General features: G+C 47.6%; 1 protein-coding gene across 2 annotated transcripts in view; it reads right to left on the bottom strand.

Annotated features, from left to right (window-relative positions):
- Positions 1-15,873, bottom strand: part of DSCAM (DS cell adhesion molecule) — a gene marked incomplete at both ends in the record, with an annotated part of 733,770 nt that overhangs the window by 125,318 nt on the left and 592,579 nt on the right. For both annotated transcript variants that reach the window (XM_081235410.1, XM_081235409.1), the window contains 2 exons: positions 1,606-1,676; positions 12,538-12,705. In XM_081235410.1, coding sequence (XP_081091536.1) covers positions 1,606-1,676; positions 12,538-12,705 — 239 coding nt within the window. The remainder of the gene's footprint in view (positions 1-1,605; positions 1,677-12,537; positions 12,706-15,873) is intronic.

Below are 15,873 nucleotides of genomic sequence, written 5' to 3'. Positions count from 1 at the left end.
TGGCGGATGTGCTCACAAAGACGAATGGCCCCCTCCCCACCTGGCTCGGCCTGCCCTATCTGAGCAGCTGAACAGTTGCGGTGTGTTGCCTGCTAGAATCACAGCTCAGTGGCCGGGCTGTAAAAAGACAGCACAAAGGGGCTTGCTGCCCTACTGTGTGTTAACACCCAAGGTGATGTCCACCCCAAACTTGAAAAACCTTTTCTTTTTATTTGTTATAGAGGCTGGTCATTTTATGAAAGAGCTGTTGCTAGAAGGAAAAAACCCAACAAGTGGTGCAACGAATAAGGTTTTTAATGGGACCGAGAGGTGGGCAGTTTGAAGACCTCACTGTGGCTCTTACCTTCCTCTCTGAGTGAGAACACAGAAAAAATGGCGAGGAGGGAGGTAAGAAGAGAACATGTGTGATGAGAGAAACCCAGAAGTGGAAAAGTAAGTGCAGCTTTACAGACGTTCTGACCCAGTAACAGCATTCTAGATAAAATGGAATTTGGGCTAAGGCAGTTGGCTCCAAGACCACATGAAGGGGGTGACTAATTCTCAAGCAGTTTCACCCACCACGTCAGTGACTTCAAGATCCCTGGGGCAGCACTGCCTAGTGTGCTGGTTTGTGATGAGCTTGGGCCAGAACATCAATCAACACTGTTTGCTTCACTGAGAAAGTTTTGCTAAGAAAAACATGTCTGCCGGAGGAAACAGCATGCTGAATGGTGTGCTTGTTTGCATTGTGGCTCACGCTTTCTCTCCCAGCAGCTGGCAATGAGCCCTCAGCTCACCAGCAGCCAGTCCGCATCTGCTGGCCATGCTAGAGGGACCACTGCCTGGGACGGCAGCTGGCCCAGCCCCGCCCCCCTTCCCTGGGTGTGTGTGAGGCCACCGCTAGCTGGGGGCACAGCAAGGACCTTTTTCCTCCCTGCCACTTGGTGGGCTGTCTACCACACCATGATTTGTCATTTAGGAAAAGCAATTAGGAAAAGTTTCCACGGGGATGAATTAACGAGCGCAGTCATGCACGTCCATTTCCCGATTTGCGAGTGCAGAGCAGCGCTTAGGACACGATCACGATTCAAAGACTAAAAATAAGGCCCCCAAACTTCACTCTCTGTAGATACAGAAGTTGCTGTAAATGTATTCAAATGTGGATACAAATGCTGGATTTTAATAAAAGGGCTTTTAATCTAATTCTGCCACATAAAAGTTTCATATGTATAAATTTGCTGTACACCTGAAACTAACACAACATTGTAAATCAACCATACTCCAATAAAAATTGAAAAAAAAAAGGCGGGCTTCCCTGGTGGCGCAGTGGTTGAGAGTCTGCCTGCCGATGCAGGGGACACAGGTTTGTGCCCCGGTCCGGGAAGATCCCACATGCCGCGGAGCGGCTGGGCCCGTGAGCCATGGCCACTGAGCCTGCGCATCCGGAGCCTGTGCTCCGCAACGGAAGAGGCCACAACAGTGAGAGGCCCGCGTACCGCAAAAAAAAAAAAAAAAAAAAGGCATCACAAGGCACGATGCCTTGGCATCATAACACTTAACGTGAGTGAAGTGCTCTCCAGCCCCCATGGACAAAGTGCCAAGAAGACAAGTGTTTGCTGGGTTTACCTTCCAGGTGACCCTGATGCTCTGGGATGAGATGGGCTCCAGGTGAACTTCCTGAGGTGGGCCGTCAGGAGCTGTAAAGACCAAAACCCACAGACCAGTTAGAGATGGTTTCCAGAGCAAATAGGAACCCACACGACAATACACAGGCCCAGAAGACACGCCACAGCAGCTTTAGTGGGAAAACCTATTTTGCAGAGTCACTGCATACAACGTTTACCTCGTGCTCACTCGCTCCTAGAAAAAATAGATGCTGAGGACCCATCCTCGTATTCTTCCTCACCTTGTCCTTGACAACTTGATGAGTAAACCTCAGGTTAATAAACCCATAAAACAGGAAGTTGTAAAACAACATTTCTTTGATAAAACTCTAGGGTGGCTGCTGAAGACCCCTCTCCTTCCTTTGGAAGTTTTGTTTAGTGACGTGCATTGAGGCCCCTCAGGATGCTCAGGGCTACTTAGGGAAGAGAAAAAAAGGCTTCTGAGTCTCTTTGATGGCTTTAGTTCTCTACACTTTCCAGTGGGAAACTCCTATTAACCTGGGGCTACAGCCACAGAGGACAGACACAGTGGAAGAGTAAAACAAAGCATGCAACTCACTCCAAATTATTTCCAGTGGTTGCAGGGGGGCCACTTACCTCCCAGGGACAGTCAATCACTAGGTACTAGGGATGTACCCTGTACTACATACACAGCGTGGAACTTAGAGAGAGGAGACATCCCTGTCCAGCAAGAGTCTGTAATCTAATCAGAACACCGGGCCAAGCACACAGAGAGGAAGATGTGGATACAACACAGCACATACTCAAGTGTCTTCGGAGAAATGGAAGCAGACAGTAACCCAGGGGTCAGCAGGGAGAGACCCCACTGGGTGATCACATATTGTCTGAAGGACAGTTTTTCAATCCCTGCTGAGCTACAAATGGCCATTTCTGTGGACGTGGAGATGCCAGGAGCACTGGAGATGAGAAATCAGGAATGGCGAACGGAAACCAACCTGAAGGGTTTGGAAGTGAGAGGAAGGGGAAAGAGAAGGGTCATTTTAGGGGAGATGCGAGAGCAAGGGAAACATGTTTTCTGTTTTTCAGAGAAAGAAGTTTTGAGTGACACCACAGTGCAGTTGCTAAGTTGGTGGGTGTTTGAGTCCTTCTGCCTGAGTTCAAATTCTTGCTCCCTCGCTTAGTAGCTGGGTGGTTTTTTCTAGGTTACTTAATTTTTCTGTGCCTCAGTTTCCTTCTGTATATAATGGGACAATACAATTTATGTCAGGATTGTTATGAAAACAGTGTGCTCGCTCAGAACACATAAGCAGTCATGATGATTATTATTCTCACTGGGTGTTTTTATGGGGGAAGTTGGAGAAATAGCCAAAAGAAAAGTTACACTCGAAGGGACAATGCCCCAGCAGAGAAGCCAGAGGACAGAAGCAGGAGGGGAGGTGGTGGGCAGAGGTGGGGTGTAGGGGCCAGAACCGCTGGGATGCGAGGAAGAGGAAGCAAGAAGGAGCTTTGGCAGACCTACTGGGGAGGGAAGCAAGGTGAGCGAAAACACAGGTATGCTTGCTGCTTGCAGGGAGCAGGTTCAAATCTGATAGTCTCTCTTTTCACCAAAATTCTAAGAGGCAAAGTCAAGGGAGAGTAGAGGGCATCAGGAACACAGTAGAGGCTTGGACTGTTGCAGTGGCCAGTGGAAAAGAGTGTGCCCTGCACGTGAGAGCACTGACCCACCGGCGGGGGTGATTTCACCGATGAGGATAGTATGTAATGCAGCCAGCGGTCCATTGCGGGGCTTTATGAGATCACTGATGGCTGCAGGAGAAATGTCGCTGGGTGGACTGGGGATAAACAGTGACAACGGGAGAGAAGCAGCGGATGCTGGAATTGTTACTAACTAGAGTAATAAAACCTGAGGGCTGCTCCCCCACATGAAGGAAGAAAGGTGGGGGGCAATTCCACAGTTGGGGCTGGTGGGACTGGGGGAGAATGGTAATGTGAGGGTGCAAGAGAGGAAGCCGAATTTCCAGAAAAGACGATTCATTACATTTGAGAAGTATGAATTGGAAGGGAAGTGGGGACATTGCACTGAGGTGTCTGCTCAGCTGCTGGAAATGTTTACAAGAGCCAGAGAGAGAGTCAGGTCAGCAGGTTGCTCCCTTCCTCCCGCCCTGCATCTGCAGTCTAGCGAAGCCCTCCCTGAAATCGACCCTTAATGTCTCTGTTCTCTGCTTTCCCTGTCTCTCTCCTCACTGGGGACATAGCCTCTGCCCCTGATACCCTGCTCCAGACCAGCATCTATGCCTGGCCCAGGTGTCAACTTTGTTCCTAAACATTAATTCTGGTCTTCACTTTACCTCTTTAAAGGGGGACATGGGCCCAGCTCACGCTTCAAACTTCTCGCCCTTCACACTAACTTTGCCCCTCTCTGTGTCCTGCCTTCCTCGGCAGGTGTCTGTTCTGCGCACCCCCCCTCCACGCACCTTATGTCCTAGCCAGGTCCAGTATCTCAGGGGAACCTAAACACACCTGCCCCCGGGCAGATCGGAGCCTGTCTTTTGCCTCCATCAGTTTCCTGCCCGTGCCCACAAGCCCCCCCCCGCCCGCCTCAGCTTAGGGACCGTCTTTCCCTCTTTTCCCAACAGACTTGAAGCTGTGTGGCCTCAGGAACCCAGTCCAGAGAGAGTCCGTGCTTTGAAGGGTGAAGCAGTGCTCGGATGCTGAAGCTCAGAGCACACTTCTCCCTCCCCAGAAGGGCACAGGGTAGTTGGTTTTCTAGGGGTCCTGCAGCCCCTTGGGTTGACTGATTCTCCAGGTGAAAAGGCTGTGCTAGTGTTGAAGCTAATTTCTGGAACAGTAACCCAGGGAGAGGCTGGCATCCAGATAACTGTGACCATTGTTCCGTGTCTGCACCACATTTCTGCTCACAGGGTCAAGCCCTTTATGCCGGACCATGTTGATAACAGATCCAAGGAAAGCACGTGGAACAGATTTCTCTCACACACCGAGAGTTCTGTGGTCAGCAAGAAGCATGTGGTTCATCCATTAAAATCCTTGAAAAATTATGTTGAGGTCTGACGGCTATACTGATGCTTGATTATTTTAATTTAATTATGCTAAATCATATCGAACAAGGAACCTGCTCGCTAGAAATCGAAGGCACTGTTGGGGCCCCATCCATTCCACATCCTTTGGCCTTGGCTGCAACCTTTTCAGGGGCACGGCAGGCAATAGTCACAGCCTTCTTTTTCTCCTTGAGACATATTCATAATTAAAAACAAAGGTACTAGGAGAGTGCTTAAAAAATGTCCTTGATTCTATCAGAAAACATAAAGTGAGAATTGGGGACAGTTTTTCTTTTCAGTCTGGTCTGGTATTTTATGAAGGTCCCTGTGAAGTGGTGGAGGGACAGTCCCTGACTCCAGGACAGACGTGACTATTTGTAAGGGCACAAAACCTTTTTTACTTAGCCTATAAATACTTCTGTGATTTGTTAGGAATTCATTTATTAGTCTGCCTAGTCTCTGAAGTGAATGCACTCAGACCTCCCCTCTCTTAAAAATAAAGTGATAGGACTTCCCTGGTGGCGCAGTGGTTGAGAGTCCGCCTGCCGATGCACGGGACACGGGTTCGTGCCCCGGTCCGGGAAGATCCCACATGCCGCGGAGCGGCCGGGCTCGTGAACTATGGCCGCTGAGCCTGCGCGTCCGGAGCCTGTGCTCCACGGCGGGAGAGGCCACAACAGTGAGAGGCCCACGTACCGCAAAAAATAAACAAACAAACAAATAAATAAATAAATAGATAAAGTGATAGAAACTATATTAAAGGCAGAGACTAAAAGAATGTAACACATATACTCACAATGGCACGGTGCCCAATATAATTAGGAAGAGTTTTTGTTTGGGTGCTGAAATTTCTACTCTAAGCTTCTAAAACATTATAAGACAAGCCCTTTAAACATGATATAAAAAATGAGCCTGTTTTGAGAATTTTAGTGCTTTCCTTACAACTCCTGCGTGGTCATGTTTTTTTCATGGATCCTCATCTCACTGCAGAAGGACAATTTCTGTAAAATTAGAATCCAAGGCAGATTGAATTCCCAATGCTGACATGATTTAAGATCAACCATTAGGCCTCCACTGATTTAACGACATTTGAAAATTGTGTTGACATTTGACACTTAAAAATTTATTTAATGCTCTTGAATTGAAGCTGTACTATAAATAGAAAGCATGGTTTTTTCTTCTTTTTTTTAAAGCAGACTATTTAGCTTTTTCCTGTGGGAAGAGAAGGCTAGAGGTAAGAATTAACGATGGATGTGATTTTCCAAAATACATAATTTCTGCATTTCTACAGAAGCCAAAATGATTCAATCTGTAAAAGAGTAATAAATGAAGACTATAATTTACAGTTCCTAATTTTGTTTCTAGGCAAGGCAACATCTACTAATTCTGTTTGGCTGAAAATACAGGGATGACAGACCCTTCCTAATTGTCAAACCCGAGGCGGTCCTCTATCCTTTCCAAGCGGGGAAGGAATGCCGAGACTCAAGCCTCAACACTCCCCTCTGCCCGCAAATTATTCTCTCCTCCATGTATTGGTCTCCTGGCTTCGCTCAGAGGCTTGGGGCTCAGTTGCTTATGGGGCTGGGATGAGCCACCCCAGTGGGAGGCACTCCCAAACTTCTATCTGATTCCTCTTGGGGAATTTACTGAGGGCCTACCGTGTGCCAGGTCCAAAATTGGGCAGAGCCTGGGCAAAAGTGGGCAAAAAAAGGGACTGATGGAAAACTTCATGATCTACAATCACGTGCTCATCTCTGACAGAAGCAGTGTGGGGAATTCCCTGGCAGTCCAGTGGTTAGGACTCGGTGCTCTCATTTCCAGGAGTTCAATCCCTGGATGGGGAACTAAGATCCCACAAGCCATGCAGCGTGGCCAAAAAAAAAAAAGAGAAAAGGAGCCTGGGTGAGCAGAATGTGCAGAATATTATTTGCTGAGCACAGGAGACCAAGAGAGAGTTCAGCCAAGATCAAAGTAAAACCAAGAACAGTTGACCCCTGGATGGGGAAAGGATGAATTCATTTAATGATTATTTATCAAATAAATAGCATATTCATTTAAACTGTGATTTATTTAGCACCTGTTATGTGCCAAATGCTGTTCTGGGTGTCTGGGACACAGCAGTGAACAAAACAGACAACTATTCCTGCCTTTGTGGGAGGGACCAAAACTATAGATCCTAAACAAAAGAAATCAGCAAATTATATGGTATGCTGATGGTATAGAGTCTATTTTTTTTAAAAGGAGAGTGTTCAGGGAGGGAGGGGACCGAGAGTGCCTGAGCAGGAGTGGACTGATATTTAAATGGTGGGGGGGGGGTCAGGGTAAGACTCACAGTGAAGGTGCAACTGAGGAAAGACCTGACAGAAGTATGCGGTGGTGGGGGAAGGACATTCCAAACCGTTCCAGAATAATCCCAGAATATTTCAGAACATGCCAGAATAGCCGGCAGGAATATGTGGAGCCTGGATGAGGAACAGCAGAGGGGCAGTGATCTATTTAGGCTTAATGTCCAACGTCTCTCAATGGACGCTGGAGCAGAGTGACGATGACAGAAGCAGGTGGCTGAAGGCTGGGTATTGGGCCATCCTGGTTCTCGGCCGGCAGACCCTGTGCAGTGGACTCTCTCCTTGAAGAGCACAGATGATGCCACACGGGGCCCTAGTGGGCCCCTCTATTCACGTGTCTATTGTGCGTCGATGCCTTTTATCCTTAAGCCCTCATCACATCCCCTTGCTGGAACCTCCAGCTCAGCACACAGGAAACTCTCCTTCTAGATCACAGCTGCCACTCTGAATGTGATGAAAGATGATGCAAAGCCTGTTCACTCAGTCCCGGACCCAAAGGAAGCCCACCAGCTCCCTGTGGTAAAACCCTTCGTTAATCCTGACCTTCCATCTCTGATGCATCAGCAGTTATTCAACACTGAATTTTGCCCCACGTCATTGAACATTCACGTTCTAGGGACAGAGTCATCATGAAAATGGAGACGGGATCAGCCACCCCCAACTCGGTCACAGGCACTAAGTGACACGTGACCTTCGGGGCACAGTTGCCAATGGGGAAGCCGGTCATGGGTGAGGGTCAGCTGCGGACGTCACGTGAGGATCAGTGTCAAAGAAACCTGGCCAGTCAGGGCTCTTCTGATCCATTAGGAGCTAATATCCTTAATGCCTGACCTTGTCTCCACTTTCTCTCTTGACTTCTCCTCTCTGGGGGTGCTAAGTGTTGCTGAGGGGGGTCGGGAGGTGTGCTAGACATTGATCTGTGCTTCGGGGCTATCTTCCAAGGTCAAGTGTATCAGAGGGTTTGTTAATACGTGTGTGAGTCTCACTGGGAAATCACCACACAGTTGTGCATTTGGAACCAGGCTGTTTTCCAACATTAGCTGGGGCTGCTCCAGGAGCGGCAGTGATTCCTTCTTCTCTCAGCTTTGTGATGGATGACACAACAGAAATCCAAACCCGAATTCCCATCGTGGCAAGACCTAAGTTAGGGATCTGGAAACTGTTTCTGTAAAGGGCCAGATCCTAAAGATTTAGGCTTTGCAAGCTACATGCAGTGTCTGTGGCATATTCTTCTTCCTTTTTTTTTTTTTCTTTTTATAATGCAAAAACTGTTCTTAGCATGAGCGTTGTAAGTGGAATTTACATGGCTTGTAGTTCGCTGAACGCTTAACTGCAAGAAGGATGGATGCTGGTTAATTGGGACCTGTGGTTAGCCTCAAGGGTAACTGCTACCTACCCAGCTCCAGCTGCTGGCTGGGATGCCTCCCGTGGTCCTAGTTAGAGCTCTGATGAGTGCACCTTCTCTCTCCTGCCTCCCTCTTTGTCCACCTTCCAGACCTGCCCTGTTGCCTTTCTCTACTTTTCTCTCTTCATGACGCCATTCAAAATTTCAGTGTGGTTTTAATCCTCCATATATTTTCCTCACTGCCCCACTGCCCCGCCCCCCATACACACTGCTCGTGTGTTTATTTCTAAGACAGTCCTGTAAGGCAGGTTTAAGGACGTTTCATCCACATATACTGAGCCGTCTCCTTGTGTCAGACACACATGAGGGGTACAAACATGAGTGGCCCATGGCCCCTTGGAGAAATGATGGCTCAAAGGCTGTTGTCAGAAAGAATTCTACTTGGTGCACTAACATCATCCCGGAGACTGGAAAAGGCACCGCACTAGGGGAGACGTTTGGCCTGCTTTTCAGGGGACAGTGCAGAAAAGTAGGCGTAGACCTTGAAAGGCTTCCAGACAGGGGCAGGTGCAGCTCACACACAGAGGAGGGGGCAGGATGGGGGCTCATCTCTGATCTGGCCACAGGGAGTCCAGTGTAGCTTCAAGGTAGTGATAGGGTGGGGAAGACCCAGGCCTACACCTCACAGGCTCATTTCCTCAGCAGGTAGGCAGTGAGAGGCATCCTCAGGTGCCCTAGACTTGGGCACTGCATTACCATAAAAACGAGTGGGTCTACGGCTTCCAGAAGCTTCCATCTGGGGATTCTCACTGCTTAAATGATGACCTCATTTCTTCAGGGAAAGAGAGCAGTAAGGGCCGGAAAAAGTTCTCTCGAGATGGCTTCAGCTCCCGAAAAGATGTGCCTTTGGGGATCCGCGCCAGGAGGTGGCAGGAACAATCTAGGGCCACCGCAGGCAGTGCTACAGAGGGTATCTTTGGTCAAGAGAGCTGCCCTCTGTTTTACGTGAGTCACACGTAGGAAAATGACTTTTTGATTTCAGTCACGCAAACCTACACACCAAGACAAAGCCAAATTCTGCTTTGCGGCTTTCCTTTGCACAAGCCTGACCTTTCCTTGCATTCTCTCTTAGCTCATATGAAGAGTAAATGATAGGCCGTGGGGCTGCCAGCAGCCAGCACCCAGATGAAACCCCAAAGGCCAGCCCAGGGTCCAAGCAGGGGGCTCTGCATCCGTCTGTCTGCAGAGATGCCTGGGAGCGGGCTGCACACTGGTGACCGGTGACCAGGAGCGGCTTTTCACCTGGCCTCCCGGCTGGAGAGAGAAGCGCTGCCATGGCAACTGCCAGCTTCAGGGAGATCACAGAGGAAATGACAGAATAAGCAACAGCAGCTGCCTTGGTCATGGCGATGGGGAAAGCAGCGCGGAATGCACCACTGGAAAAACATCATTGCCTTTAGAAGGTTGTGGAGATGGGCAGAGTTGGAAAAGTGGCTAAAAGGAAGGAGAAGGCTCAGCCCTGAGCCACAGTTTTCATTTCGGGGCAGCTTATTCTCCCTAAATCCCCAGCATGATGAAATTCCAGGAAATTAGTGTGTTGTTTACATAAATATTTAAATAAGATTCTAGTTTTGCAGGAGCCTGTTAACACTCATTTCCTACTTATTTCTGAGCAATACAATGTACTTTCAGAGATTGGGATTTTTTTTTCAATTATCCAACATGTTTGCGGTGAAGAGGAGAAAGGCATCATTATGTGCATTTTGCTGATGAGAAATCACGCAGTTTCTGAGGGTTAAAAGCGGCTCGCCCTCAGACTGGAGCATAACGCTATCCTATCTCCCATCCTTGAAAACAATTTTCAAGAACTGATGTGTTCTAGAGTTGAGAAATGAATACTCATCTGCAGTTCAGGAAAAATAGTATATGTTAACCTACTTCCTTGAGGACCATGTTGATTGTGCACAGCAAAGGGATTATATTTTTGCATGTGCTGTGATCCAGCAACCCTACTTCTTGGAATTTAACATAAAAAAATAATGTTGCAAATGGGAAAAGATATATCACAAAGATGTTCATCACAGTAGTATTTATGATAATGAAAAATTGAAGAGAAATGCAAATCAAAACTGCAGTGAGGTACCACCTCACCTCAGCCAGAATGGCCACCATCCAAAAGTCTACAAAAAATAAATGCTGGAGAGAGTGTGGAGAAAAGGGAACCCTCCTACAGTGTTGGTGGGAATGTAAACTGGTGCAGCCGCTATGGAGAACAGTATGGAGGTTCCTCAAAATAACTAAAAATAGGGCTACCATATGATCCAGCAATCCCACTCCTGGGAATATATCTGGAAAAGATGAAAACTCTAATTCGAAAAGATACACCCCAATGTTCATAGCAGCACTATTCACAATAGCCAAGACATGGAACCAACCTAAATGTCCATTGACAGATGAATGGATAAAAAGGATGTGGTACATATGCACAATGGAATATTAGTCAGCCACAGAAGAGAATGAAATAATGCCATTTGCAGCAACTTGGATGGACCTAAAGAGTATCATACCATGTGAAGTAAATCAGACAGAGACAAATATGGTATCACTTATACGTGGAATCTAAAAAATGATACAAATGAATTTATTTACAAAACAGGAACAGACTCACAGACATAGAAAACAAACTTATGGTTACCAAAAAGGAAAGGGGGGAGAGATAAATTAGGAGTTTGGGATTAACAGATACATACTACTATATGTAAAACAGATAAGTAATAAGGACCTACTGTATAGCACAGGGGACTATTCTCAATATCTTGTCATAAATTATATTGGAAAAGAATCTGAAAGAGAATATGTATATATATATACACACACACACACACATATATGTATAACAGAATCGCTTTGCTGTACACCTGAAACTAACACAACACTGTACATCAACTATACTTCAATTAAAAAATAAATAACCGACATACCTAAAAACGTGGGGTTTGCTAAAGAAATGGTGGAAGGTAGCATTCATTACATATGGTAGGAAAGTCCTCAAGAGATACAGAAGAGTGACATCTATGCCAAGTGCCATTAATGAAGGTAACAGAGAAGCAGGTGGTGGGAAGGGAGTCAAGAACAGCCCCCGTTGAAAGATGCAGCGACCTCTTGTGGAAGCTTAGACATTTGGGGGTGATCCCCTAACTCTTGGTGATTTGTGAACTAGGGGTCAAAGAGCAAGCTTCCACCTTCCCTGCAGCAGTAGGGACTAGCTGGTTAGCTCTGACTGGGGGCAGGAAAAGAAAAGCTAGGTTTTGGGGCTGGACACTCTTTTGCCCCCAAAAGATGAGCCAGACCATGGTTCCTTACCTTTCCTTCCCCAGAGAAGCCCTAAGGCAGCTTGCAGCCTCCTGTCCTGCCGGGAGATGGGCTGGCAGGCAGCGTGCACTGCCACTGCCTAAATTGCTCAGTCCTCTGCCAAGAGGTTATTGCCACCCCCGGCAACCACGAGTGAACCTCCCTGTTGAAGGGTTTGTGTCCCTGTGTGTCCGTGTGTGCGTGTGTGGGTAAGCATGCACACGTGCGTGTGTGAATACTTTAGTGTGTGATATCAACATATTCATAGCTAGCGCTAGGTGGTAGGATTGTGTGAGCTGTTCTGCCTTCAAAAAGCCTATCTCTACCTTCCATGTCTTCAACACAATAAGAGATACTTTGTAATAGGAAAAAAGTGCGATACTCTTGATGACAGAGATATTGACATTTCTAGTCAGTCAAATAACCTGTGCCTCTGTCTCCCCCCTCCCCACCCAGAGAATACTCTTGCCACTTCCTAGTTAAGGGATCCCCCCTCCCCTAACTGCACAGCCACTTGAGCAAGACACAGGCTCTCGGTTCTCCTGCCCATCTGGATTCCACGCATCCAGACAAAGGGATTGAAAGAACAGCGTGGTTCTTTAAATCTCACCAGCTTGTTAGCCTCATAGGTCTTTCTTTTAAGTCTTAGGTGTGAGAACCTTGACCTAAGTCCTGTTTGAAGAGCACTGCTTTCAAAGTAGGCGGCAGAGAGCCGTCTGTGTTTTTGATGGGGCGCAGAGCTATGGAGAGCAGTCATCAAAGCCGTGACCCTGCATTAACCACCTGAGTCCCGCGGGCCAGCTCCCAGCCCCTGGGCCCCCGCCGGTCAGACACACCTGCCTCGTCCGCGGTGATGGACAGCTCGTTGCTGGGCTCACTCTTGCCAATCCGGTTCTTGGCGTACATTCGGATGCTGTAGGTGGAGGAAGGGTGGATGTCAATGATGGTGGCCGAGTTCAGCTGAGGGGAAACATCTTTGGTTCTCTGAGCAGAATCCCAGGAGTCTTTGGGGTTTTGTTTTTCAAAAAAGAAGAGATAGAGATGTGAGTTTTTTCCCTCTGCCTTTGAAAGTTCCCAAGTAGGAATTAAAAAAAAAAAAAAAAAAAAAGGAAGAAGAAAAGAAAAAAAAGTGACAACTCAAAGTGAATTCTTAATGCAATGCTGCCCGTGTTTCCGCGGGCTGGCCATCAGAGGGGGTGTGACACCACACACTCGTTACCCACACTGAGGGGGACGGAGACTGTGGGCAGCTGGGTCCAGGGATTTTTGTCCAAGGCAACACAACAGACCTCCTGGCAGAAATCGCAGAGGAAAATAGAAGTGGGGGGAGCTCATGCCAGTAAAGTGAGAAACAGCTACTTTCAAGCACTCATTGTACAAGATAATAAAAGAAAGCACGGTTGGGACAACCTTCCACCCAAAAGAAAAAAAAAATCCCTGGTTCTAAAAGGTATTTGAAAGCCAGCAAAGCCTTTGGCCATGTCAGACCCCTTGTTCTCCAAAAGGAGAGTGGTAGAAATGAAACACATAAAAATACATAAAAACTCATCTCAGTCTCCAGCATGAATACTGGTTATCAAATGTACTTCTCAATTGTAATTTTTGAAATCATTTTGTCTCCAATCTTTTACTGTAGGAATTATTTTTCAACCACAGCTCATTTTAAAGGCAGCATATACCTCATACAAAAAGTTATCATTAAATCCATGACAGTGGTGCACCTGCTGGCTTTAGAGCTTCAACCCGTGATGAGCACCTCAACAAATGGTTCTTCTTTCAGAAAGAGTCTGGGCAGGTGCTGATCAGGGGTGGGGGTCAAGAGATGATGTTGGGTGTGGGAGAACCAAGATGCCCCCGAGATGGTGGCAGAGAGGATGTTTGTATACTCTCACCCTCCCACCCCACCCCAGAATTCCCTTGCACTTGCTCCTTTGTGCTCATCACACTTTTAAGAATTTCACTGAGAGTCTGTGTTCCCTCTTGGATTCTAAGCCCCATGAGGGCATGGTCCACGCTGGCCACATTCACTGCTGCATCCCCAGTGCTCACACACAGCCTGACAAATAATAAACGCATGTTTCATAGATGAATACATAAATGGCAAACATACAGACCTCTGGGCCCTCGGAATGACCCCACTCCCTTTCCACGTTAATGATGACCATGGAAGTTCAGAGGGCTGCCCTGGCCAAAGGTCATCATAAGGGCAAGAGATTGTCTGGACTTGCAGAAAGGATACGTAGCTTCAAGTATGACCTTGAGTGCTCTCACGTGACAGGGAATGGAGCCTAATGGAAACTAACTACTAATATTCCAACTAAAAGCAAAAGTCCCATTTGAGTCCAGAAGACTGAAGGTGGAAGAACGTGACATAAAAAGAGAAGATGCTGCAGAACACCGAACGGTGGAAGAACAGAAGGATAGGATTCATTAGAGGACACATGACAGGAGGAAATTCCATACCAATGGAACCTCGTATAAATAGGAGTCTTGTCCCACAAAGAGAAAGCCAGGCCTTCTGGAGAAGACGCATAAGACAACAGAGAGGAACCCCAGGCACTGCAAGATGCAGAGACAGTTGCTCACCAGCCCCAGGGGGAACCTGACACTTGCAGGCGTTGAGGGTTCTGCCCAGACCATTATGGAGGCTTCTGCAACTGACTGAGCTATGGAGACAGGCCATCCTCCCCAAGGGCGTGTCTGCGATGTGGCTGAGAACCTGCAGATAGGTAGTGATGGCTACCGCCCACCTCGTCCTCCTGTCAAGGAAGTCCTGTGAATAGCCCGTGGGGAGTGACCAAGGCAGGGGTCTCAGGCAGGAAGTGAGTGGTCCTTGGAGAACAGGCTCCGTTCTCAGCTTCTTTTCTTGCAATGATTAAACTTTGAAAGAAAAAGATGATGCCCATGATCACGACTGAAGGGTGAATTGTTTGGCTAAAGATGAAAAAGTTGAGAAAGAGAAAGAATGGGTTATCCCAAAGGGTTTTAAAGTAACTGAATGAAGAAGAAGAAAGTCTAGTTAAATCTCCAAACACACTCTAGCAAGTGATATGGCATCAAAAGAAGAATACAAACAGGGCACCGGCTAACCAGGAGAAGAGCTTGGAAAGGGACTAAAAAATGCTACATCTGATCTCAGATGCTGACGTGCAAACGGGCAGGTCACGGATTAAGGACGAAGTGTGCCTGAGAATACAACACTGGGCATTAGAAACAGTCCCAGAGAGATCCTGACACTTGGGAAAATGAAACTGCAGATTGAAATACAAATAAAACTAGCAAGAATATACCATAGGTGAAATAAAGAAACTTCTTAGGAGGAGTAAGTCACAAGCAGAAAGGCACGCCTGTACATCCAAGAGCTGGAGGGTGCAAGCATGGACGGGGAGAGTTTGGTAAAGACATGAAAAGGAAGAGCAGGGCGAGGAATAAGATGGTTGTGAGGACGGACTACAGGTCTCCGTACCCAGTGAAGGAAGCAGAGGGTGGTTTCCAGACACAGCGAGCACATGTAGCATTGAGGAAGGTTTATAAGTCACATGAAGAAGATCGTTTACAAGGCGTCTGTTTACCGCGGTGTGGGCTGGGTTAAAGGGACTCGCAGGGGATGCTGAGGTTCCCAGCACCTAGTAAGAGCGTTGAGCATCTCCTTATCAGGGCCAGGAGGGCCAAAGGAGAGGAACAGAGTTTCTGGGGTGTAGACAGGGCTGAAACCTCAGAATAGGGCCCCTGACGGAAGCTGTGCACACAGAACAGTGATTCCGCAGGATCCTTCTGAATCATCCTCTGTGTCTGCCACTGGGCCCCCCAACTGGGAGTCAGAGGGAAGGAGAATCTGAGCTGTGAGCCACGGAGCTCAGCCTTGGGGAGAAAAGCAGACACTGGGTTTGTGGCGGAAGTCAAGGCAGCGGCCGGTCGGAGAAAAGCCAGCAGCAAAGGGAACTCAGGCACTGGCGTAGCATCTGCTCTCTGGGTGCTGCTCTAGGCATTTTACAAAGGTGACTTCTGCAGTTCCCAAATCTGTGGGTACATCAGAAACACCTCAGTGCTTTCTGACAACTGTGCTTTCAGACACACGCAATCAGAGTCTCTGGGGGGTGGCGCCCCCAAATCCGTGCTTCAAAAAACCTCTCTCTCTGGGTCATTCTGATGCACAACTAGAGTCTGGACAG

Source organism: Mesoplodon bidens, assembly GCF_964165515.1.
Source record: "Mesoplodon bidens genome assembly, chromosome: 5".
Lineage (NCBI taxonomy): Eukaryota > Metazoa > Chordata > Mammalia > Artiodactyla > Ziphiidae > Mesoplodon > Mesoplodon bidens.
The sequence above is the reverse complement of the archived record's forward strand: the minus strand, read 5'-3'. Positions and strand labels throughout refer to the sequence as shown.